Source organism: Diabrotica undecimpunctata, chromosome 9 (genome assembly GCF_040954645.1).
Source record: "Diabrotica undecimpunctata isolate CICGRU chromosome 9, icDiaUnde3, whole genome shotgun sequence".
Classification (NCBI taxonomy): Eukaryota; Metazoa; Arthropoda; class Insecta; order Coleoptera; family Chrysomelidae; genus Diabrotica; species Diabrotica undecimpunctata.
Window position 1 is genome coordinate 119,796,063 of NC_092811.1, and position 27,445 is coordinate 119,823,507.

The 27,445-nt window shown below is 32.3% G+C and overlaps 2 protein-coding genes across 3 annotated transcripts in view; one reads left to right on the top strand and one right to left on the bottom strand.

Moving 5' to 3' along the window:
* Window positions 1-27,445, top strand: part of MCU (mitochondrial calcium uniporter) — a 507,649-nt gene that overhangs the window by 224,098 nt on the left and 256,106 nt on the right. The gene's annotated exons all lie outside the window — the stretch shown is intronic.
* jv (javelin) overlaps window positions 1-27,445 on the bottom strand; it is a 129,075-nt gene that overhangs the window by 92,962 nt on the left and 8,668 nt on the right. The window contains exon 4 of the mRNA XM_072543364.1: window positions 16,501-16,657. Within this exon, the coding sequence (XP_072399465.1) occupies window positions 16,501-16,657 (157 nt within the window). The remainder of the gene's footprint in view (window positions 1-16,500; window positions 16,658-27,445) is intronic.

The following is a 27,445-nucleotide window of genomic DNA, read 5'->3' on the forward strand; positions in this document are numbered from 1 at the left end:
CTACAATTATAAATTTCCTAAAAACTATTGATATGCTAATCGGTTTCTACAAATTCTTAAGAACTAACGAAGAAATATAATTTCTAAATTCTACCCTATTGTCTTATTCACTGTACAAGTCCATTTGGAAAACCCGGTCGTATTGTTCATTTCACTTAAGCTCCGTCACTCGAATACATTTTACAAAGAACATAATTTATGCATATCTTTAAATTTTGTTTAGTACAGGTAATCCAAAGATAATGGACTTTCATTTCTTCGAAATATCTTTTATAGTTTATTAGGTGAATTATATATTTTTATTTTATATTTATTTTTACATAGCATAACAACTCTCCAGGATATCTTGAAAATTTATTTAGATGGTCTATTTAGTAATTTTAATTTTATCTTTGGCGGATAAAATGAATCATAATAATATATATATATATATATATATATATATATATATATATATATATATATATATATATAGTTTGAGTTTAGTTCTTGAACCTTAATATATATTTTTTTAGTGGATCTTTTATGTCCTATGTTTTTAATATTATTTTAATTGTGACGTCTACTTGTTAGTAACAAATTTTTACATGCTTGGTAAGTCAAAAGTTTAACCCTTAAAATCGTATTATGTCTGTCATAAAATGTTTTTTTAGTCAATATTACTTCTTGAAAAAGGCATGGATTTCCTGCCGAAACGTCGAATAAATATATGAAAATGCCTTAGTACCAAATCAAAAATTTTTTTATGAACCTAAGCCCAAGAAAATCCACTAAATATATATATATATATATATATATATATATATATATATATATATATATATATATATATATATATATATATATATATATATATATATATATATATATATATATATATATATATATATATATATATATTGTGAAGTATCTGGATGCAAGTAAAAAATTTATAATAGTTAATTAAAATTAAACAGTGTTTTTTATTAATATTATCTACAGCAAAACTTTAGTACCAATTATATAAAACGACATCATTTGTATTTGTTATTTACTTCTATATTTCTATATTTACAACTTTTATATTCATTTGAAAGTAACGTCATATTGCAACAATAAAACAGGTAAATTTTTATACCTAAACCTGACACACCCAAAGAAAAAAAAATAAAGTCCCCGAGCCTATAAGTCTGATATAATTTCTTCTGCTATCTATAAATTAGTTGGTAAGATAGAAAGGAAACTTTTATTGGAATTTTTCTGGTGAAAAAATACACATACCTTGGACACGAATCAGTGATGAAAGGTGGACGAAGATATTGCTTGAGTGGATACCGAGGTTAGACAAATGAAGTAGAGGAAGACCCCTACTCGTTGGACTGACGACCTCAATAAAATGTCAAGAAATTCGATGAAAAGTGCCCAAGATAGAGCACAATGGACAAAAATTAGGGAGGCCTATGTCCAGCAGTGTACGCAAAAGGCTGGGTGATGATGATGACCTCGTATCTCCACCGCTTGCGCCCCCATATTGAAAAGATGGCACCTTCTTCTTAAGGTGCCTTCTCCATTACTGAAGGTTGGCTATAACTACAGCAAATTGCTCTCTATCTTGAGCTGTTCTTAGTGTCCAGTCTCTTACATTCTTCAAACAGGAGCATTTTCTTCTTCCTGGACCTCTTCTTCCTTCCACTTTCCCTTCCATTATAAGTCGTAGGAAGTTGTATTTTTCTCCTCTGTAAATATGCCCTAGATAACTCGTTTTTCTGTTTTTTACAATATTTAGGAGTTCTCTCTCAGTACCCATTCTTCTTAGCACCTCGTTGTTGGTCACGTGCTCTATCTAAGAGATCTTCAGCATCCTTCGAAAAACCCACATCTCAAAGGCTTCTCTACGCCTCATACTTGTAATTTCGAGAGTCCATGTTTCCACTCCGTATAGCAATATGGAATAAATAAACGTTTTAACAAATTGGTATCGGGTATCCAACGATAACGTAGGGTTTATTAGGAATTTTTTCATTCGTTGAAATGCGGATCTAGCATATTCTATACGAGCACGTATTTCGACCTCGTGGTCAAGGTCGTTTGTTATCCATCAACCAAGATACTGAAATCTTTGTACTGGTTCTATATGTTTGTTATAGATACAAATATTAATGTCGACATTTGGTGCACGTGTAACAGCCATTACTTTTGTTTTATTTGTGTTTATATTTAGTCCCAATCTATCTCCCTCTCTGGTTATGACATTCAAAAGTCATTGTAAACCCTCAGCACTGTCCGCAATAATGACGGTGTCGTCTGCGTATCTTAAGTTGTTTACGTATTCTCCGTTGATTTTTATTCCTTCTTCAATATTTTCGATGGCATTTTGAAAGATCTTTTCGGAATATAATATATTGAATAACAGTGGAGAAAGTACACAGCCCTGACGAACTCCTCTTTTTATTGGCAATTCTGCTGTCAGACGATTGTCTGTTTCACCTGATGGCACTTTTTTTTACAATATATCCTTTACGACGCATTTTACGAGAAAAACATTCATATACAAAATTAAACTATAGAAAATTTCCTACAATTTATGCATTCACAATTTTTTCTCTAAAATCAATAGTTTTGGTGTACTAGCGCCACAAAGTATTATTCATCTACACTACTACGTTTTTTTGCATCTTTCTCTAAAATATTCTATTATCGCCAATATGTATGTCTTCAGCATGTTGCTTAAGTGCCTTATACATAAAAGTCTTAATGCATTTCCGTTATTACACTATTCCACGGAGTCATTTGGCATCGCCTTGAACCATCTTGACTAACTCGCAATGCCTAAAACATCAGAAACATCAGAGTGAAGGAGATTGCGCTAAATTTCAAAAGTGTGGATCACATGTAGATTAGGCCTACAGGAGACGATACATTAAAAAAAAACGTTCCCCTTACTTTAACTTCAAGTAAAAGCTAAACTTACATATCTAAACCTACATATTGAGATGTTCTTTGTAACTCTCGAATGTCAAAAACTATTAATTTTACCAAAAAAAATTATATAGGTACATAGTACATAAATTGTAGGAAATATTTTAAAGCAACTGTTATTAGGCGCCATTTGACGGCACGAGCAGTGGAAATTCGATGTGGCAAACTTTTAATTCGTAAAGAACATACCGAAATCTATAAAATCACCAATGTGCAAAACTCCCCGAAAACTTTCCAGGTGTAACTAAAAATAAATGGACTATATCGTCCTCTTTGCTTTTACACAAAACTCAAATGTGATCATACGCTAAACAAAAAATAAAGCGTTGTAATAATATTTTAATATTTTAGGGACAACAGGCAAAATTCCTCCATTAATACTATCATATTTCATATTGCTTACTATCGATGTAGAAGATCCAAATCAACCACCCCCAGGAGCAAACAACAATACACCATTGGAGCCTCCATCAATTCAGGAAGTACGGGATGCAATAAAACACCTAAAAAATAATAAATCTCCAGGAAGTGATGGTATACCCGCGGAACTTATTAAATGTGGAGATGCTACTCTGACTAATCATATATATAAAATCATACTGAGAGCCTGGAATGAGGAACAAATCCCAGAAGAGTGGTGTATTGGGATCGTTTGGGCGCTACACAAAAAGGGCGATGAATTAGAATGTAGAAACTATAGGGGAATAACCCTCCTTAATACAGCGTACAAAATATTTTCGAGTATTTTATATGGTCGCCTGAGTGAATATTCAGAGGAGCTTCTTGGCGAATATCAAAGTGGTTTTAGGCCTGGTCGATCAACAACAGACCAGATCTTTGTGCTAAGGCAAATACTGGAAAAAACCAATGAATTCAATATCGACACACACCATCTTTTCGTAGATTTTAAATCGGCCTATGATAGTGTCCTAAGAAATAAATTGTATGAAGCCATGGATGAATTCCACATCCCCGATAAACTGATAAGATTGGTTAAGGCTACAATGCGTAAAGTTGTTTGCAAAGTCGAAATACAGGGCGAACAATCACAGGCATTTGAAACGCATATTGGGCTGCGACATTGAGATGCGCTGGCGTGTCTCCTTTTCAACATAGCTTTGGAAAAGGCGGTCAGGGATGCCCAAATAGACAGCAGAGGAAACATTTTTAATAAATCATCCCACATTTTGGCATATGCAGATGATGTTGATCTAGTTGCCCGCACAACACGCAAGCTAGAAGAAATGTATACCACCTTGTCAAACGCCTCAAAAAATATGGGCCTGCAAGTAAATGAAAATAAAACTAAGATAATGGCATCAACACCCAACAATAGAGCCAGAAACATCGGCCACCAATTCACGGTTGATAATTCTACCTTTGAAGTGGTGGACAAATTTACATACTTAGGCTCCCTGATCACCAAGGAGAACGTCATGACGGAAGAAATCAAGCGAAGAATAATCCTAGCAAACAAATGCTATTTTGGACTAAGCAGAAACTTAAGCCAAAAAACAAAAATAACCATATACAAAACCCTTATACAACCAGTGTTGACATATGGGTCGGAGACATGGACCATTTCCAAGGCAGATGAAAATCTGCTTATATTTGAACGAAGGATCCTGAGAAGAATATTTGGTGGCATCTGTGAAAATGGTGTTTGGAGAAGGAGGTACAACTACGAGATATATCACAGATATAAACATATATTTGGTGGTAAAGACGTAGTATCCTTTATAAAAATAGGAAGACTAAGATGGGCAGGACATCTGGCAAGATCACAACAGAACAACCCTCCTAGAAAAATCCTTATGTCACAACCTGGGGGAAGTAGAAATAGGGGTAGACCAAAACTCAGATGGAGGGATGGTGTAGATGAGGATGGTAGACAAATAGGCGCAGCAAACTGGCAACAGATGGCAATGGATAGAACTGACTGGCGTAATAGACTTGGGAAGGTCGAGGCTCTTTTATAGGGCTGTAGCACCAATGATGATGATGAACACTATCATATTTACCTTAATATACGATTATTCTACACGGTACTGAAGAAAAACTGCCCAAATTTACGCCATATCTGTATAGACCACGTAGTTACCCTAAAATCATCGAATACTAAGCAACAGCATATCTTTTATTTAGTCATAACCACCGAAAAACTAGCTCTAAACTAAAAACGTTCCAATTTTCAGTTTGATGAGTTTTAAAACAAAGATAGCTGTTTTATTTTCCATCAACATGGTATTTTGTTCGGTTGTAAAAAAATATCCCGCTGAATAAAGATATCGCATCGCTGTCATTTAAAACTTATTCCAATTTATCCATTACCTACAAATAGTCTTTTTATGGTTCTCTTTTTTATGTTTGCGGACCTAAATCCGTCCTAATCGATATAAAACCTTTTTTTGTTCCGCAGCCATTTCACAAATTGGCCTTTAAATTTTCGACAGCCAATGAACGGAATCTGGTTTGTTAAAATCTGGGGAAAATACTGAAATAAAAAATTGCGGCTTTTGAGTATTCACGTCTTTTCTAATCGATTTCAATACACAAGATATAATTACAAAAATATCTACACTACTTTTAGAAAATAGAAAATATTTTGAATTCCTAATGTAAATATTTTATTTGTTTTAGAAATTATAATAGGTACAACAGTAATCTACGAATTAAGGCCATTCCTCGCTATTTGAAGCATAGCAAAATTGCAATGTAAAAGTTTAAATAAAATAAAGCAAAAACTGTGGCAGATATTGAGATAATTCTTTTTTTATATAATAGGTCCTAAAACACTCTAGTGCACTAACTCTTTATTAATTAATAAATTGTTTAAACAATTTTTTTTCAATTTTTACTGTTTAAAATTAACTTTAAAAAAACAAACATTAGTAAATTCCTATTTATAAATTTACTAATGTTTGTATTTTGAGAACGATTTCCGAAGAGGAAATTGAAACGTTAATAAAATTACTTTAACCTTCAATTGTGGCTTATTTCCATTTAAATAGTAATTACTTTAAAATGCCACAAGAAAATAGCTTCAGAACAATAGCAAGAAACCGTTATGGGCCCAGCGTTATTCAAAATTTTCGGAGATTGGTAATTCTTTACAAGAAACTGGCACATTCTCAAAATTCAATCAATTTTTTACGAAGATGTAGAGACAATAACTTAATACCAAAGCGCTTGAAATTAAACGCCACCAATAATAACGCCGAAATCTTCAATTCTGATATTGCAAAATTTGTTGGAGGTAAACGAGTAGAAGAGTCTAAATCACACCAAGAGAGGTGGCTATCAGTTAAAGTGTTTGGCGGCAGCAATATCATATAATTCACGGGGAAATTATTTAAATAATATATTACAAAATATAGCAAAAGTGCAACTGGTTATTACCAAAATTATTTGCTCAAAAAAATATAAAAAATTGGGTACAAGAAACAAAAAGTCAAAAAAATATGTTAAAAAACAAACAAGTAATAATAAACCTGATAAAGACTATTTCCTAAATGCAGAAGAGTTAATTCAGTTGTCGGATGAAGATTTCGAAGCAAAAAATGAGGACTTTTCATACATGATGAATATCCCTTTCTTGCAGCTTGTCCTGATGGTTTAATAGGTGATTAAGTCATCTTCTTCTTCTTCTTCTTCTTAGCCTTCTGTCGTCCATGTTTGGACATAGGCCTCTCCCAACTCCTTCCATCGGTCTCTATCCTGAGCAACATATTTCCAATTTGTTCCGGCTATTCTTTTAATGTCATGAACCCATCTCATCTGTGGTCTTCCTCTTGGTCGTTTACTTTCGTAAGGTCTCCAATGTTGTATTGTAGTATTCCAACGTTGGTCTTTTTGTCTAGCAGTGTGGCCCGCGAAGCTCCATTTAAGTTTGACAATTTTTGTTGCTATGTCCTCGACTTTTGTTTTATACCTAACATTGCTCTTTCCATTGTTCTCTCTGTCGTGGCTAGTTTATTCATGTTTGCCTTGGTTAGGGTCCAGGTTTGACATCCATATGTCATGATAGGAAGGATGTATTGGTTGAACACTTTGCTCCTCAAGTATTGGGGTATTTTGCGGTTCTTAAGTATCCAACTAAGTTTTCCAAATCCCGCCCATGCTAATCTTGCTCTTCTAGTAATTTCCGCACTTTGGTTCTCTTTGTCAAGTCTCAGGATTTGGCCTAGGTAGATATATTCCTGGATTTGTTCTATCTCACTGCCATTTATAGTTATACGTCTGGGATCATCTGTGTTTGTCATTATTTTTGTTTTTTTCATATTCATTTTTAGGCCGACATATTGTGAGCTGGCTGCTATGACTAAGTCATAGTTGAAATTAAATGTCCATATAAACCAAAAGAACTTACGCCTAAAGAAGCTATTGAACAAAAAAAATTCAATTTTGCCAACTAACGGACGGTCAATTGCATTTAAAAAGAACTGATTCCTATTACTATCCAGTGCAAGGACAGTTATTTATGTCGAATAGAGAATACTGTTAGTTTCCTGTATGGACCTCAAAAGATATTTTTTTTCGAAAAGATTGACAAAGATATTGAACCGTGGAAAAATATGCTACCAAAATTGCAAGATTTTTATTACAATTTTGAATTGAAACGCCTTCTAAAGAAACATTACACATAATTCTACATTTATATAGTTTCATTTTATCGATTTGAATGATCGTCTTACTAATTAAATTTTTATAATATATAATTATAATTTTTTTTTTATAATTTTCCAGTTTCGGTAAACTTTAATCTACGATAAAAACCAGGCAGTCAATTTTTCCGTAAAAAAATTGACAAAAAAATTATATATGTACCTTTGTTACGTTGTAAATTTATTAATAGATAATATTACTCTAGTCTGTTATTCTAATTACCCATTAAAACACCACTAAAGAGAAGTTTATGGTTTTATTGTGTAACCCCAAACCTGTCACTTCAGACCCGGTGTCCCGGTTGTATAATGGGCTTGAGTAAAAGATGAAAGCATTGTTTAATCATGTACAGAACCCAACCATTTTGCAATAATGTTTCTAATTATTAAACTAGCCACTGACTTTTTTGACATTTAATACAAAAATTCTTTTTCTGAATGATATACTTCTTCATTTTCTTCTCCATAAGAATCAATTCTATTAAAGCACAAATCACTGCAGCTATGCACCATGGAAATCATAGAATGGCATATAGCTGTTCTTCGACTTGGATAATTTCATTATTTGTTGGATATATCTTACTAACGAAAGCGATATAGTATGTAAAAAGCTAAAAAAAATACACAAAAAAAAACTGCTGCTGAATAGAAATTTTATTGAAAATATTATGACATGGTAAAGAGAATAGTAAAAACAGCAATTTTGTTAATTAATATAAAGCTTCGAGCTAGTCTTAGTACCGCCTACTTAACATTTTTATGGACTTTTATGACTTTCAAATTTTGACCGTTCGACAATCGTTAATAATCGAATTCTAGTATCGATATTTTATTTTTCTATTTGTTTTATTACATCTTTTATTGACAAATATTCTTTTAATTGTTTACTTTTCATTTAATGCCTGTATTTTGTGAGTTATTTTTCATACATTTTTAAATTAAACCTGCTTAGAATAAATATATGATGACTATAATATAGGAGAGTCGTAAATCGATGTCAAAACCGCTATTTAGTGACGCTACTTGTGACGCCGTGTCGTGGCGCTTCTTGCGTGACGCTTGCTTTAACATTTTACTATAGAGAAAAAGTAATACAACTACAGTATCAAAGCTTTGCTTCAAAAAATTTATAATGACGAAATTTCTAAAGGTAAAATGTTAAGGCACAAAATAATGACAATAAAGAATAAAAAACTTCACCCGAGGGAAATTGTATTGTTTATTTTGTGACGTACCGTAAATTTCCATGTCGAATTCAATATTAAAATTGAACAACAAAACAAAACGGAAAATATACAAAGACAGCTTTAAAATCGAAATTCAAGTTCCATACATAAAACCGGGCAGTTTACATAAAGTCGTCATCGATTTTCGCTCACTGCAGACTTTTGCCTGTATTTGGAAGTTAGATTACTGCAAACAGGAAGAGGGAAAGTCGGCAAGGGACAGGAAGAACAAAGACACAACAAGGTCGGTTACCCCCTAAATTAGGCTCAGCTTTAACCGATTTTCGATTGTCGTCGAGATTTTTAAAGGCATTCAATTTGTGAGGAGTCACGATGAGCGGCATAAAAAACAAGTTAGAATTTATGGTTGTGTATATAGACATAAAAGCAAGGCGGGAAAATTATCGTTTAAAATATAATACTCTTGGAGATTTTTTTTGGTTTTATTACGCAACATAGCGTCTCTGCAATATAACAAAAAGTGTTTTTCTATCAGTTTTACAAAAAGCTTTTAATTTTCTTTAAGTCGTCTTAAGAATTAAGAATCATAATAATGAAACGATCATTAGAAATTTCCTAATTAATGATTCGAGTCATCCAAAAAATCAAAACAGCAAACACAAGCTGAAAAATAATCTTTTCCATCGACCACAAACTGACTCAGGTAATTTTACCAATGAAAGGACAGTTAAAGGTAGCGAAATGGAAATAGACAGCCTATACTACAGGGTCGAGGAGGAGTCAGTTGAGTTCAGTTCGAATTGAGCTATGGGTGAGCTCAAAGCCCCTGTTCGCGCTAGCCGCACTTCAGAAAGTTTAACCTAGTCGAAATATTAATAATTTTACTGAACTCGTGTCAATTCTCATTACCGGCAAGTTCTCTAGTTTTTTGCACATAGTATGTATTAGCCACATTGACATTCAAAACGACTGAATTTCGTGAATTAGCTTTTGTAAGCAAGTTATCAGCGTCCAAATAGACATAAGTATGTTATAAATATAAGATGGTTGGGACATGTTTTACAAATGCCAGAAGAAAGAAACGTTCTAAGAGTTCTGCAAGCAGAAGAACAAGGGAAGAAAAGAAGAGGGAAGCCACGTAGGAAGTGATGTGATGCTGTCCGGATTGACATAAAAGAAATAGGAACACGGGACTGGAGAGAACAAGTTAAGGACGAAAGAAGAAACTGGTCAAGACTATCAATAACTACGTGGTATAGCAAAAATACAATTTTTTAAATGGGACACCCTATATATTTTTTTAAATTTGTATTCTTCTTGTAATTCTTATTCCTATAGTATTGAGATTTGCATTACTATACAGAGTATTTAACAAGTAATGACCATTTTTATTTCGAAATCCCTATGAGATAATTACCAAGTATATAAAGAAGTAATGTATAAACAATTATTGATTTTATATAATAAAGTAAACAATATATTGTAGTTTTTAAATTAAGTTTAAATAAAATAATTGACAAAAATTTGTATACAGGGTGAACTACAAAACAACATTACGATTTTCTCAATTTTTTTAAATGGATCACCCTGTATTTTATTTTTTAGAACTACACTCGCGATCATAAAATCCGGGTCACCTTGAAAATCACTGATATTTCATTTTTAACGAGCTCTATCGTAAATAATAATAACACAAATACAAAGTAATGCATGTTTCTGGGAATTGTTGTCGGCTTAGCGGTTTCCTTTGCAACAAAGAATTTCAATAGTGCCGATTTCGCGGAAAAGCGCACACTTCCCAAAATGAACGGTACCTGTAACTGCCACTTGTCTTAAATGTCTCATTTTTCCTTCGACTTTCTGTTCAAACGCAACGAACAAACGTTTATTATTGCCACCATTAGTGTTTATTAGTGTTTATTATTGTTTATTTTTTGCCAAAAATATCCTTGACTGTTGTTGAAACGGCACAAATTGTTGCGCTTGTGAAAGACGGTCACACTCAACGCCAAGTCGCAAGAACTGTTAGCGTAAGCCTTTCTACGGTTCAACGAGTGCTTCAACGCTTTCAGGAGAAGGGTTTGCTATCCAGACGACCTCGCTCTGGACGAAGAAGAATGACCACGGTACGAGATCACCGTTTTCTTGTGTGTTCAGGCTTTACGAAACCGGACCTTAACTGCGATTATGCATCGAAATCGTCTACAGGAAGTACGAAATCGTAATGTTAGCGTTGCAACAGTCGGGAGAAGATTTCGTTCTTTTGGACTATCTTCTCGGGTAATGGCTACAGGACCGCCACTTCGCCAGGCGCATCGAGTTGCACGACTAGCTTTAGCTCGACAATACGCGCATTGGAGAATTAACGATTGGAGCAAAGAGTTATTCTCAGATGAATCCCGTTTCTGCCTAACTGGATCCGATGGACGTGTAAGAGTTTGGACGAGAACCGGTGAATGATTTTCACAATCTTCCATTGCTCCAAAAATGCCAATTGGTGGAGGCTCGGTCATGGCTTGGGGAGGTGTATCTTCCGACTTCCGCACAGAATTACCCTTCATCGACAATGGGTCCTTAACTGCACAAAGGGACATTACGGAGATTCTGGAAGAACATATTATGCATACCATGACAAGGCTTGGAGAAAACGTCGTTTTTATGCAGAACAACGCGCGAACGCACGTTGCCACGATCAGTATGCAATACTTGGACGAGGTTGGAATTACGAGGTTACCCTGGCCAGCTAGGTCTCCGGACCTGAATCCCATCGAACATATCTGGGACGATTTGAAAAAACGTATTCAACCCCTAACATCTCCTCCTAACAACGCACAGGAGCTTAAGGATCTGTTAGTGAGAGAGCGGAATAACATACCACAACATGTAATCAGGAGAAAAATGGAGAGTATGCCCCGTCGTCTGCAAGAGATCATTAGAACAAGTGGAGGCAATACACGATATTAGTCATTGAAATTTCACTGACATTTTACCACGTTCTGTATTTTCCATTTTTTTTCGTATGCCGGTTTTATCAACAATTTGGTTTGTTTTCTGCTTTTTCAATAAAAATAATACAAAACCGTTTTTTTTTTCTTTTAAAACAAATAAAAAATACGTTAGCCTAAACAAAAGATTATTACTCCACTACAGGCAAAAATATTCCTGAAACTTAAAATTTTCAAGATGAATACAAATACACTCGGATTTTATGATCGCGAATGTATTTGTATTTATGATACTCTTTCATTTTTATACAATAATCCCTATACCTACACTTATTATTTTCCGAGATATTTTAAGTTTTCTTCAAATTTCGGGAATACATTCAATTTTTGTAAGTAGAAATAAGTATTGAGCATTGAGTGATAATATAACAAAATTATTTTTACTCAATAAGTAACTAACAAAAAATATAAACCATAATAATATGTAATGAATATAATAATATGATATTAAGAAAATAAGTCTAAAGTAAATGTTCAAAATGTCCACCTTCAACGTCTATAAAAATTTGTAAATAACCGATATTCAAATGACCGAGCCTTCTTAACATTTGTAAGTCAATTTTATTATATCATCTGGCGTCGTTGGAGGCTTCTGGTAGACAAGGTCTTTTATATAGCCCCACATGAAAAAATCTATTTTGGAGAATTCAGGTGATCGCGGTGGCCAAACAGTTGGTCCTCCACTGCCTATCCACCTCTCAGGAAAGTTATTATTTAGATGATTGTAAATAGGAACAGTATGGTAAACTGGAGCACCGTCGCGTCGTTTAAAAATCACATTCGTTGTTGAATATTAAGCGGTACCTTTTGCAGTAGTATTGGCAAATGATTATTTAGAAAATCCAGATATATGGCATTCACACGACCGTTGAAAAAATCTTTGCCAATTACATAATCGCTAACAATACCACCCCAAACATTTATAAACCACCTAGTTTGACTATAAATGTTAACAAAAGAGGGATTGAAATATTGAAAATGTTTTTTTTACTTTTTTAAAATTCTGTTCATAGAATAACTCTCCCTTTTTATGGTTTGGTATGGTAAGTTTATTTTTTTTCTCACTTACTTCCAAAAATGAGTCTTTATTAACATTTATTGCAAATTAAGAATTTTTTGCAGTTCCATACAACAAATTAGTATATCAACATTGATAATCACCCCTTTAAATCTTAAAACGTATTTTATTAGATGGTTACAATATGTATATAATGGCCAAATATGCCTTAATAAAATGTTGCTGAGAAAAAGATATAGGCTGTTAAAGTTAATTTTTGTTTTTCGTTTTTTGCTAATAGTTTCCTTGTATATTTATAAATCGCTATTAAAATTGGCACAGAGGCATAATCTTAGACAAGAAATAGTATTTTATTTACAATTTTACGTTTTGTCATAGAGGCCTCCACGTGGATCATTTCTAATGATCAAATTGAGTCTAAACTTTTTCTGATGAAACTTTTTAGTAATTTTTATTAGAAAATATTACGTAAACACCATTTTTACGTAAAATTGGTACTCTTGTTTAAACATGATAATTTCAACCGTTTTCGATAAAAACGCAGTCGAACTGCTTAGAGTATTAAAAAAGGATTTCAAATATTATTTCATTTATGAAAAGTATGCTTTGGACTGTCAGATAATTGTTGTTGGTAAATGTCATTTGTTCAGAGTAAATTATTTTTGATGTGACAGTGTAGTGTAATGTTGCATTTTTTAAAAGTAATCATTACTTTTTTTGATTGAAATGCCCCGTCACAATCATTTTACTAATGAAGAAATGCGAGATATGATTTGCGTATACGCACAAGAAAATTTTTGCGGTCGCTCGGCAGCCAGAAGGTATGGAATGTTATACGGAAACAGAAGGCAACCAAATCACAAAACTTTTGCAAGATTATATCGTAGTTTAGGTGAAACTCGGTCATTTCACACTAAAAATCGGGGTGGTCGACCGAAACAAATCACACCTAATCAAAAAGATGAACTTTTGGTCCGAGTAGATGAAAATGCTGAAATAAGTTCACGACATCTATCAGCAGCAACAAGAGTAAGTCAGTCGTCTATTGTTAGAATTCTAAAAAAAGAGAACCTCCATCCTTATCACTTCACTCCTGTTCAAAATTTACTTCCAACAGATCTTCTACGACGGTTACAGTTTTGCCAACGTATTCTGAATAAACATCGCAATGACAGACACTTTATTAAGAATATTATGTTCACCGACGAAGCAACTTTTACCAGACGAGGGGTTTTTAATTGGCGAAATAGTCATTATTGGAAAGAAGAAAACCCGCATGCTATTAAAGCTAGACATTTTCAGCATGAGTTTAAATTGAATATTTGGTGTGGCATTATAGGCGACCAACTACTAGGGCCTTATGTTCTTCCTCCGAATTTAAATGGAGATTCTTATTTATTCTTTTTGGAAAATACTGTCACTGGATGTAAGAAGAAAAATGTGGTTTATGCAGGATGGAGTCAAACCTCATTTTTCATTAGCTGTTAGAAATCATCTTAATGACGTATTTCCTCAACGATGGATTGGCAGAGGCAGTGAGTTTCAATGGCCACCAAGAAGTCCTGAGTACAACCCGCTAGATTTTTATTTTTGGGGACATATGAAGTCCTTAGTTTATGCCAATGAAATTAATTCACGAGACGAACTTTGGAGATACATTCAAAATGCAGCTAATCTTATAAGAGGACAGAATAATAGTTTTTTTTTAACGTCGGAAAATCCTTTATAAAAAGAATTAGAAAAGGCAAAGAAATCGGAGGAGACCAGTAGAACATTTAGTTTGAGTTTTGGTGAGTTCTTTTAAGTTAAAGTGTGTTTAGTTTTGATTTATCGTCAAAACGCAAACCTTACGTTAGTTGCAACTTTGTTTATTAGTTTGGTATTTGATAGTGGAATTGTAAATAAAATACTATTTCTTGTCTAAGATTATGCCTCTGTGCCAATTTTGATAGCAATTTATAAATATACAGGGAAACTATTAGCAAAAAACGAAAAACAAAAATTAACTTTAACACCCTGTATTTTTTTTCTCAGCAACATTTTATTAAGGCATATTTGGCCCAATAGCCATATTTTGGTCCAAATAACCTGTCCTTAGTCTATGTCCCAATAGTTATGACTCACCCTGTATACATCTACAGAAAAGTTGTACAAAATTAAATTTCGTATTAAAATGTCACCTTGTCAAATTTTTTTTTTTTTGACAAAAATATATTCAAACAACGAATCAAACAAAAAACAGGCAGACATGCGATTTTTCTTTTTTGCCCCATAACTTTTTTCCAAGGGGTTATAGGTATAGGCGTTGCTTTATAGAAAAAAAGCATTTATCCTTCCTCTTCAAAATTACGTTTGGTAAAAGTATTTAAGATTTACGGTACCCAGATACCATTTTTCAAAGTTCGCCACTTATACTATTTTTTGGTATTTTTCCTATTTTTTCGCAAACATTGTTCTATAACTTTTTTCTACGCAGATTTAGATATGTGCAGATTTAGTTGAAAGTGTTACCAAAAGAGGGATTGAAATATTGAAAATGTTTTTTTTTTTACTTTTTTAAAATTCTTTTCATAGAATAACTCTCCCTTTTTATGGTTTGGTATGGTAAGTTTTTTTTTTCACTTACTTCCAAAAATGACTCTTTATTAACATTTATTGCAAATTAAGAATTTTTTACAGTTCCATACAAATTAGTATATCAACATTGATAATCACCCCTTTAAAGCTTTAATAGTTATTTATTGTACAAGACGATAAAATTGTACTTTATCTTCGAGAGCGTTTTTTAGCGTCGAGACGTCAGTCGAGACGCTAATTATTCTCGAGAAGATAATGCGATTTTATCGTCGTGTGCAATACAACATTTTTTTCTATAGCAAGACTTCAAGTTCAGGTGAAAAATGGAATTTTAAAGAAAATTGTAATTTTTAACACAAAAATCGCAATTGTGTTGCTCCGTTGCTAGGGATATGAATTACTCTGTATCCAATATAAAATCAATCCAGTACCTCGAATCAAGTGTTGAAGCAAACGAGTACAAGTTGTGATGCTCCAAAAATAGATATTTCTAATAATGTTAATTGTAAAATTTCAGTTGTTTTTAATCCTTAATGGGTTTGAATTTGTAAATTTTATTGAATAAAAAAAAGTTAAAACATTTTATCTACTCTTGCTGTTAAAGTGTCACTTTATCTACCCTTGCGGTTAAAGTGATACTTTATCTACCCTTGCGGTTGAAGTGATACTTTATCTACTCAAAACAGTTATAGCAACACTTTAACATTAGCTATGGAAAAAACGTATTTTATTAGATGGTTACCTGAAATTTCGTTTAAAATTCTTTACTTTTTACTGGTAGACGTGGTAGAGTGCATTTTTGAGCTCAAATTGTTAATAATTTAAAAAAATCCACCGAACCTTCTACAGGAAATATAGAGATTTTAGTTATTGAAGTCCGAAAAACTCAAAAAACCATCTCAAAGTTCCGGGAAAAACTGATTTCTCTGGACTATTACGTTAATTATTGCCGAATAAAGTCGCTCCGAAAATATAAATATATATTATATAAACAAGTATAAATTGTTTATACTTGCTTAAAATATGATCATTACCGGAAAACAACGTTCATTAAACAACACATTTACAATCCATAATTGAACGTGACTTACTTACTATTTATAATCCACAAATTTCCGCAACAACACACAAACACAAAATTTGCACTAATAATTTTTTTCAGAAATGCTCGACACAAATAAACGTAACAATTCCATGTAGCATTCGCTGAAAGCCCGCAGCAGCGTTCAGTTTTTGATTTACCGTGGTCTGGTGGTTACTGGTTGTTGTTGGTTGTTAAACTGTGTACAGAGAATAAACATCATCGGCCTTGGCGGGCGTAATGCGAGTCATCAAGGTTCACTAATTAAGTCATTTTTTACAGAGTGAACGAGAAAAGTTCGGACAAGGGTTATGCACACGTGACCTCACCTTGTTGGCTACTGAAACACGGTTAGCGTTGTGATTTGTGATGCTATATTGCGAAAAACGAGGTCTTTGGACCAACGTATTTTTTGTGTTTATGGAAAATTGGGTTTGTAAATAATACGCAACAGTAGCTTTCCCTTTTATATTTATTTAACCGTATATAGGTGCTTATACTAAGTGAGATAATTATATAAAATAACAATAAAATTTGTTTATCCATATCATCCTTGTTGTCTTTATATGTATAGACCAGTAAACTAAAGATTTTCCCATAAAACTCAATGATAAAGGTATCTAACAACTGGTTTTATAAATTTGGTGATAACCATATTTAATAAACAAAATATGCAAAATATTAAATGTCATTTTTTACTTATAAACAATATATAAACAATGTAACATAGCTATTTGTAAGATATTTGTAAAATATCTATGTAACATAGATATTTTAAATACTAAAAGTGAAGGAAAAGCGTAATGAAAAAGTGGTACAATTTTACTGAGAAAGCATAGGAAATCCTTTAAAATGAGTTTGTAAAATTATTTTTGTTAATTTGTTACTTAATTATTGCAAAAATAGCTTTAAAAATCAATTTTTTTTAAACAAATTTTAAACTTTTCTAAAAATGCACAAATAACCTTGATTTCGAATGAGAATAAGGACAATCCCGCAAGCTGAAAAAATTCAGCTTTAAAAATTTCAAGATGTTTTTCTTAATAGTTATTGCAAAATTAAAATTATTTATCCCAAAAAGCTTTTATCTACAACTATTATGCGTAAACTATAAGTTGTAAATGAATTCTAAAAACGACAAATTGAAGATAAAGGGCTTTTTAAATAATAAAAGAGCTAAATTTTATTAAAAATCATTTAACGATTAAAAACTTTATTGTTAACTATGTTAAATACTGTAAAATAGGTTTGCAAAAATAACTCACGCAATAACATGTAGGAAGTTAAATTTTTCTATTCACCATGTTGGCATTTTTACACGAATTAAAAAAAAACGTTATTTCCTACGAGCTTTCAAACCCGAGTTAGCACTTTTTTCCAAAATTCGTGGCATAGATCATAAAAATCATCATCATCATCACTGGCTCGACAATCCTTTTTGGGTCTTGGCCTGTTCTAGGATTCTTCTCCATTCCGATCTGTTTCGTGCTTTTTTTCTCCAGTTTTTTATTTTTAAGGTTGTTATATCATTTTCTATTTGTTCTAAGTATCTCAGTTTCGGTCTTCCTCTTGTTTTTTTTTCTACTGGCATCTGTTTGAATATTTTGTTTGGTATTTCGCCTTCTTCCATTTTTTTTACATGTCCTATCCAACGCAGCCGTCCTATTTTAATGAATGTTATAATATCCGGAACCTGGTATATTTTGTATAGTTCAGAGTTGTATCTTCTTCGAAATATTCCGTTTTCTTTTGTGCCCTTATATATGTGTCGCAAGATATTTCTTTCGAAGGTGGCTAACAACGTTTCCTCTCTTTTAGTAAGTGTCCAGGTTTCTGAGCCATATGTGAGTACCGGTCTTATTAGGGTTTTATATATTTGGCATTTTGTTTTTCTTGCGACGTTATCTGATCTTAGTTGCCTAATTAAGCCATGGTAACATTTATTTTTAATAAATAAAAATTTTAAGATCATAAAAATGCATTTAGTTAATTTGTGAATGGTTTTGTAACCTTAGAAACCTTTTTTGAATGGTGCTAGAAAGGTCACCAATGGAGACACTGCGAACGGCAGCTAGATGGTCGGTGGAGAGCGTGTCGGGGATTCGAAACTAGCTTTTGGAACCGGGAATGGATCCGACAGAAGAAATAATAAAGATAAGACAAGATAAGATCGATTAGAAAAGACAGAGAAATAGATAACAAGAGGGATAGGTAAAATTACGAAAGATAAGAAAAAGGGCGCCACGTAACTTTTTGGGGTTACAAGGGGAAATTTAAGAAACCTTAGAAACGAAAAGAGATAAAGAGAGATAATTAGCAAATTATATTAAATAAAAATTCAAGTTACCTATTATAACCTTTTCTACTACTAATAATAAGAAAAAAGTAACATTTTGCAAAATAAATATTTATTTTAAATTGTTTAAAAAAAATTATTCGGTTAAATAAACAATTCACAAATTACCTAATTGACTTTTTATAATCTATGCCCCAAATTAAAAAAAAATCATAAATTTTCGTTGAATAGAACCGGAGATATTGCGACTTTTATAAATATGAATTTATGAATTCACTTTTTGAAACAGTAAAATCGAGAAATCAAAAAAAGTCTAACTCGAGTTCTAAGGTGCGTAGGATATTGCGTTTTTTTTTAAATTCGCGTAAAAATTTCGAATAAAAAGAATTAACTTCCTATATGTTAATGCGTTTGAGTTATTTTAAATGTTAATAAGCTTAAAATCACAGTACTTTTATTCTTATTTTACTATATTTAGCATAAACTTTTTATTCATTAAATGATTTAATTTGATATCCTTTGTCATCAATTTGGTCCTTCAAGAATTCATATTATAGACCCAATAGTTTACGCATAACAACGTTGTAAATAAAAGCTGTCTGGATACCCAAAAAATACCACAAATCCTAATCTTATCATTAATGCATTCAAAGAAATTATGGAGAGGTATCCAAACCACCACATAATATACACAGATGCATCAAAAACTGAAAATGGCCATGCCGCAGCCTTCACAAATAAAAATTACAAATATGCCATTAGAATTCCACAGCACTGCAGCATTTACACCGGGAAAACCACAGCGATATTGGAAGCTATCAAAAACTCCTCTTCAACGACTGAAAATAATATTTTAATCATCACAGATTCACTCAGCGGAATTCATGGAATTAATCAACTTTTCCCCAGCCATCCTATTGCACAAAATATAAGAAATGAACTTAATGCACTACACCATATAAATAAAAAGGTTACATTTATTTGGATACGTTCACACATTGACATTAAAGGCAACGAGGAAGTTGATCAATTGGTATTAAAATCCATCAGAAATGAAAATGTTCCAGAAATTACTAAATATCCCCACACCGACCATAAACGACAGTCCATGAATCATATAATAAATTTATGGCAAGCAACCTGGGACGCAACAGACTCTAAATTGAAAACAATAAAGCCTCGAGTAGACGCCACCCTACCACAACAAGGAAAAAGAAGAGATCAAGTAATCGTAAATCGTCTTCGAATCGGCCACACAATACTAACACACCAACACCTTCTAAATAAAGAACCAGCTCCGATTTGTACCTACTGCTCTACTCAACTCACCGTGAAGCATCTGATCATCGACTGCCCGCAGTTCCAACCTCAGAGAATATGCCGAGGAATTAGTGGAAACCTGAGAAGTGCGCTTACGACAAATATCTCGGATTTATTGCATTTTCTAAAAGACATAAACATTTATAATAAACTTTAATTTATCAAAATGTACTACTGTGTATGTCCCCCCACTAAGAACCCTTGGTAGTTGATGTGGGTTTTCTATGTTTAAGTAAAAAAAAAGCTGTCTGGGATAATCAATTTTGAAATGCCTATTAAGTGAAACTTTTTGAAATTTTTGCAGCTGAATATTTGTGATATTGTCCTTATACTTACATGAAATCAAAGCTTTTTGTGCATTTTTAGAAAAGTTAATAATAATTTTCAAAAAATTGATTTTTGCAATAATTAAGTAACAAATTAAGAAAGATAACTTTACAAATGATCATTTTAAAGGATTTTTTATGCCTTTTCAGTAAAATTTTCTCACTTTTCCATTAAAATCAAATAGGGATCTTACATTGTTTATATATTGTTTATAAGTAAAAAATGACGTTTAGTCTTTTGTATCTTTTGTTTATTACGTATTTATTACGTTTATTACGTATAAATTTATCAAAAACAGTTGATAAATACCAGTATTAAAGAGTGTCATATAAAAAGCTATTTTTTGCTCATTTTTCTGGTGTAATTGTCCAGCCTATTCAAACAGATGTCTCACAGTCACACATTTGTATGTATAACTATAAAATATTTGAGCAAATTGGCCTAATCATTTTGAATTTATTATTTACTCTAACATTTATTTTTTTTTCAGGTACGTTTTTGTTCAAATTTCGACTTCAGTAAGAGTGAGTATAAAAAATAAATCTATTTTGAAGTAAACATTAAAATATGACAATTAAATATGCTATTGAATATGTTCAAAAAATAGGGCTCAAAGGAACTACCAAGTTAAAGGGGTTTATTATATTATATAGTCAGTGGACCCCCAAATATAAAAAACCGTAGAGTACTACCATTTAATAGGATGCGTTTTTTAGAAAGGGGTAAATCTGTCCCTATGCACTAGGATAGATTTGTGTGAATTATATGCAATTTTCGTACATAATATATCGACAGAAAAGTTGTTCAAAATAAATTTCGTATCGAAATGTCACCTTTTAAAGGTAAAAATTTTTTTTTGACAAAAATGAATTTAACGAAACAAAAAAAAAAACAGGAACAACCGAGATTTTTCTTTTTTGCCTCATAACTTTTTTCCATGAGGGTATAGGTATAGGCATTGCTTTACAGAAAAAAAGCATTTATCCTTCCTTTTCAAAATTACGTTTGGTAAAAGTATTTAGTATTTACCGTATCCCAGATACCATTTTTAAAGTTCGCCATTTACACCATTTTTTGGTCTTTTTTTTGGTCTTTGGTCTTTTTCCTATTTGTTCGTAAACATTGTGTTATAACTTTTTTCTACGCAGATTTATGTATATGCAGGCGTCGCCAGGTTTTTGAGTCTGGGTTCCAATGCTGAAAATTGCACCTTCCCCCCACTAATATATTTTTTTAAATTGCCAGGAATGGTATTTTCATATATCAAAAACAGTTTACAATTTTTTGAAAAAAAATTTTATATTCAAAATATATTTGTTAGAACAGTAAATTTTTGAAACGAGTTACATTTGTTATTATATTAATTTATATTATTTCGTGATCATAAGAAAAATATAGGTAGTAACAGTCGCAAATAAAAAAAATACATTAAAAATTCAGATGACATTAAAAATTAAAATAACAACACATTCATTGCTGGAATGGTAAGATTTTTTATATTCGTCAACTACACTATCTTTAGAGCAAGTCTATATTTAGAGCAAGTTTTTCTAACAAAAGGCATCCAATAAAGCATTGGCATATTCCAACAGTCTTATAGCATTGCCGATCGAAGTATTAAGCCAGTCGAGATCTTTTGAAGGTGTAAAATTATTTTTAAAATGCCTACTCTATATAATTTTAAATACTGAACTGCAATACAACCTTCAGGCATGATCTATTAAGTTTCACTAAATTCACTTAAACATGTGAGTGGTTTGAGAAAATTCTCCGAGCCAAAACAACAACTAATTTGGTAACAAATTCGTATTCAGAATAGTAAGGCTACAATAATAAACAAACATGAACATTACCACTAAACAGATTTTTAGTTTTAAAATACACTGAAATTTTTTGATGTTACCGCTTCCGAGCGGTACTTTCGGACCCAAAAAATAAAACTGTATATAACTGTTGGAAAACACGCCAGTCTTCAAAAAGTTTGCGAAAAGTTGCAGTTTTGTTTTATTCGACACGAGTTTGAGTTTTGTTTTTGTTTTGTCCATTTAGTGGAAAATCGCCATAAGATACCTCTAGACATATTAAAATTGTTGGATGCGGTTTTTTTTTATTTGCCATACTTCTATGTTTCTATTTTGTGCCGTTTATTATTGATCTCCTTCACAGACTTGTCTTTTCTACAGTCTTTCACCACGTCTTTTTTGATATTCATTTCTTATTACTTCCTCAAGTAACTGAAAGTTCGGCTATTTTTCTATCTCCTACTATCTCATCTATGCTCTCCTATCTTGACATTTAACAGAGTGCCATAACTAGACTTCCATGTTAGACGCATACACAATTTTTCAGATTTTTTTACTTATCCATCGTACAAATTACGCAGCGTGTCTTTTATGTTTTACATATTGGGGCGTAGAGGACGTCACTAATCAAATGTCATTAATGCAAAATTGAATGTAAAATTTTAGTGCGATAAGTGTAGTGTTCTAGCCACAACAAACTTTTAAAGTTGATAAGATCGTCGAAAAAAATAATTAAGCGGTGAATATTTTGCGCAATATATTTTTTACCATTTTAGAAGAAAAATACCTTAACAATAATCTCTCACAAAGTTGATTCTCGTTTTCAAAGATTCAGGAGCATTTCAACATATACAGGCAACAATTCAACATATACCGGGTGGTCCAATAAGCCGATCTCTCGGCTATATATCAGAAACTATTCATGTTATAACTTTAGGAGAAAAAAATCCTTAGTAAAAGTGGCCAAGAGAAATCGCCGGAAATAAGTTTCTGGGTTAACCGCTAGGGGGCGTAACCCGCGAAGAAAACTTTGAAAACCAGTTTTTTGGGAAATATGTCCAATTATACCAAGTGTTAAATAAGTAAACTAGAAAGAGGCCTAAATTCTGCACAAAGTTGTTCAAGTACTTTTTTTTTATTTTTTCAAATAAAGGGTGGGGGAGAGGGGGAAAGTATTTGTGGATAAATACCTATGACTTTGGTTTGGATCAACCGATTTTAACGAAATTAGTGTCATTAGAAAGAATGTGGAAGATTTAATTTACATCTACTATAAAACAATTGCATTTAGTTTTAATTGTCATAGGTAGAGGGCACTTTCGAATAGAAAAAATTAAAATTTGTTTTTCTTAAAAATGTTTATTGGTAACACCTATTTATTGTAAATTATCATGGAACTGGATTAAATTCGTAACAAAATGGCGCAAACCGCATGTTAATAGCTTTTGTCGAACTCGAGATATGAATAAAAACGCATAAACATAAGTAAGTATAGTATTGACCCACCCTGTATTATAAATTATTAAAAAATAAGTCAGTAGGTATTTTCAAATTTTTTTATTGCAGAAGAATCTTAATGTTGATACCTATTTTGACCATTGTTATTTCATATGATTAAAAATAGTGTTTTCGAAACTGAGTAGGCTACGACAATGAATTTGACGGGGAGTTCATATTGTTTATTTATTGACGGAGTCAAAACAGTGTTAAGAAGTGTTATATTATAATTCAAATTGGAGATTGCACTTTTTTCAATAGATATTAACATTGGTAATATTCGTAATTAATTATCAGTACTAATAATTCGTGATGCGTATATCAAATGTAGAATTATATGATATGATTGGAGTTTATTTCGAATGTCACCAAAATGTCGCTATTGCCTCACGTATATATTCTGTAAGATATCCTGACAGGAGACATTATGACAAAGAAGTATTTGAAAGAAAGGCAAGAAGATTAAGATAAACTGGTAGTTTTCATCGTCCTTGTTTTAAACGACGTAGTAGAGGTATGACCGAAGATAATTCAATCAATGTTCTTGCTTTAATTCAACAGAATCCACATATAAGTAGTCGGCAAATCTCTAAAGAATTAAACATACCCAAAACTACTGTTCTAAGGATTTTAAAACATCACAGGTTGGTTTTTCATATTATAAAGTGAACGTTTAGGTCAGGGTTTAGGTTATTTTAATATTCCGATAAAAACGGCAACAGGACGCTTTTATTCTTTTATCCGTTTCTTAAAAATACTTATGCACGATTTATCTTGTGAACCAATTGTGGATTTTTCAAGATTTTTTGAGTCTTAGTAAATATAGTGGTTTCTTTTTCACCAATATTTGTTGTTCTGTTTTTTAGACTGCATCCTTATCATGTAGTTCTCCACCAAGCTTTACATGAGAGAGATTTTGATGCAAGGCTGGATTACTGCAATTGGATGTTAGGTCTGCTAGAAGAACAACCGCACACCATGTCAGTGATTTTGTGGACAGACGAGGCTACGTTTAATAGTGCGGGTGGTGTTAATCTGCATAATATGCATTATTGGGCCGAAGAAAATCCGCACTGGATACATGAGGTGCAGGTTCAAGATAGATGTCTTAATGTTTGGTGTGGTATAGTTGATGGAAAGATCGTAGGTCCATATTTCTTTGATAGAACTTTAAATGGTGAAACATATTTGGATTTTCTGGAAAATCAGTTGCCTGTTTTATTGGAAGATATTTCCTTACAAACAAGAAGAGATATGATATTACAACATGACGGGTGTCCTGCGCACTTTTCCAGACGAGTTCGTGATTATTTATATGCAAGTTATCCAAATAAATGGATTGGAAGGGGAAGTATATTTTCATGGCCAGCTAGATCTCCAGACTTAACATGTCTGGACTTTTATCTGTGGGGAAGATTGAAGGACTTAGTGTACCAAACTCGACCAACCACGCGAGATGACATGAAACAGCGCATTATAAACGCAATAAATAGTATATCAACAGCTGAGATTAGAGCAGCTGTTATGTCTACGCGCGAAAGATTACATCTTTGTGTGGACAACGATGGAAAACAATTTGAACATTTAATTGGACATTAAATTTTAATGATTGAGATATTTGTATGATCTTTCACATATTTAATTTTAAGTTATAATAAAGGGTGAGTCAATACTATACTTACTTATGTTTATGCGTTTTTATTCATATCTCGAGTTCGACAAAAGCTATCAACATGCGGTTTGCGCCATTTTGTTACGAATTTAATCCAGTTCCATTATAATTTACAATAAATAGGTTTTTCCATTAAACATTTTAAAGAAACACAAATTTTAATTTTTTCTATTCGAAAGTACTCTCTACCTATGACAATTAAAACTAAATGCAATTGTTTTATAGTAGATGTAAATTAAATCTTCGACATTCTTTCTAATGACACTAATTTCGTTAAAATCGGTTGATCCAAACCAAAGTTATAGGTATTTATCCACAAATACTTTCCCACTCTCCCCCACCCTTTATTTGAAAAAATAAAAAAAAAGTACTTGAACAACTTTATGCAGAATTTAGGTCTCTTTCTGGTTTACTTATTTAACACTTGGTATAATTGGGCATATTTCCCAAAAAACTGGTTTTCAAAGTTTTCTTCACAGGTTACGCCCCCTAGCGGTTAACCCAGACACTTGAAAGTTATTTCCAGCGATTTCTCTTGGCCACTTTTACTAAGGAACTTTTTCTCCTAAAGTTATAACATGAATAGTTTCTGATATATAGCAGAGAGATCGGCTTATTGGACCACCCTGTACAGAGCGGGGATAGGAAAATGCAGAGGAAAAAAAGAGAGAAGCCCATAACAAAATCATAACAATCCTGGAAAAATATGCAACTTCAACCAATAGCCGGAGTTTTACAACGAGATCAATAATATCGAGAATTGTATTGAAGAAACATATAAAAAAAAAAGAAAATAAAGCTTTTATATAGTCCAGTCCAAAAAATTTATTACGCGCGCGCAACCGATAATCAAATTCACCGGTCGCTTCAAACGTGGTTCATTCTACACAAAAGATGCTAATAAACGTTTTTGTTTAAAATTATCTCAGCTACATTTCTTGTTTGAAACATTTTTTTCCAAGACGTACAAATTGTTAATAAATCGAGGTTTTTCGTTTTTCCACTTCTACGAGTGGGTTTTTAGGGGGAAGCCTGATGGTAGGGTAAACTTTTTTGCATCGTTTTTGGGGTCTAAAAATTGACATTCTTAACACAATTCAGCTTGTTTGTATGATTTTTAAAGGTTCAGTGGCATTTTCGTCTCTGACGACTGGACTATAACCCATTTAAACCATTTCTGTTATTTTCTTTGCAAATTCTACTATAGCAGCTAGAAAATGTTTCCATCAACTTCTTTTATATTTTTTTTTACCTTCCCGGTTATAAGACTTCTAGTTGTCTAGTTTCTAATCGAGATATATGGGTTTCTGTCACAGGGCAATGATCGATTCTTTCCAAATTCCTTTCATATATGTAAGTATGAAATTAGAAATGCAAACTGTACGATGTATGCACGGCTTCTGCTTTCGCAATCCGGAAGTTCTAACCCGTTAACGATTCTTGAATACTACATATATTGAATAAATTATTTCCACTCGAGATATTAAATCCACTCGGGATTTGTTTGGCTTTTGAGTTCCACTTTTCTCGCAATGCATTTGCGAAACAAAAGCTGTAGTGCAAGGTTATAAATTACTAGGTGTAGTAATTTCTCTAAACGTGTCAGAGATTGTAACTCTAAATTCACCTTTCGAGCAGCCCTTTGGAATAAATTGACTATCATTTATTATTTACGATATTAGCAAAAGAAATGGATAGAGCTTCACGAACTGAAGCAATTATATTCGAATTATCAATATATAGTAAAAATAAATTTGTCTTCTATAAATTATAATGTTATAACAATATTATGTATTGTAATGATAGTAGTGTATTGAATTATTGTTTATAATGGACGCTTTATTTCACCGGGTGTTATAATTCACATTATATATGTATTTTTATCATGATTTCAGAATATAGTTTATAAGTATAATTCAGAAAGAACACATTGTTCACTAAACTTGGAAAATTATATTCATAATTTTTTTATCTATATATACTAAATATTTAGTTAGCTGCACAACTGCCCTACACAACCATTGGCCAAAACTCTACAACT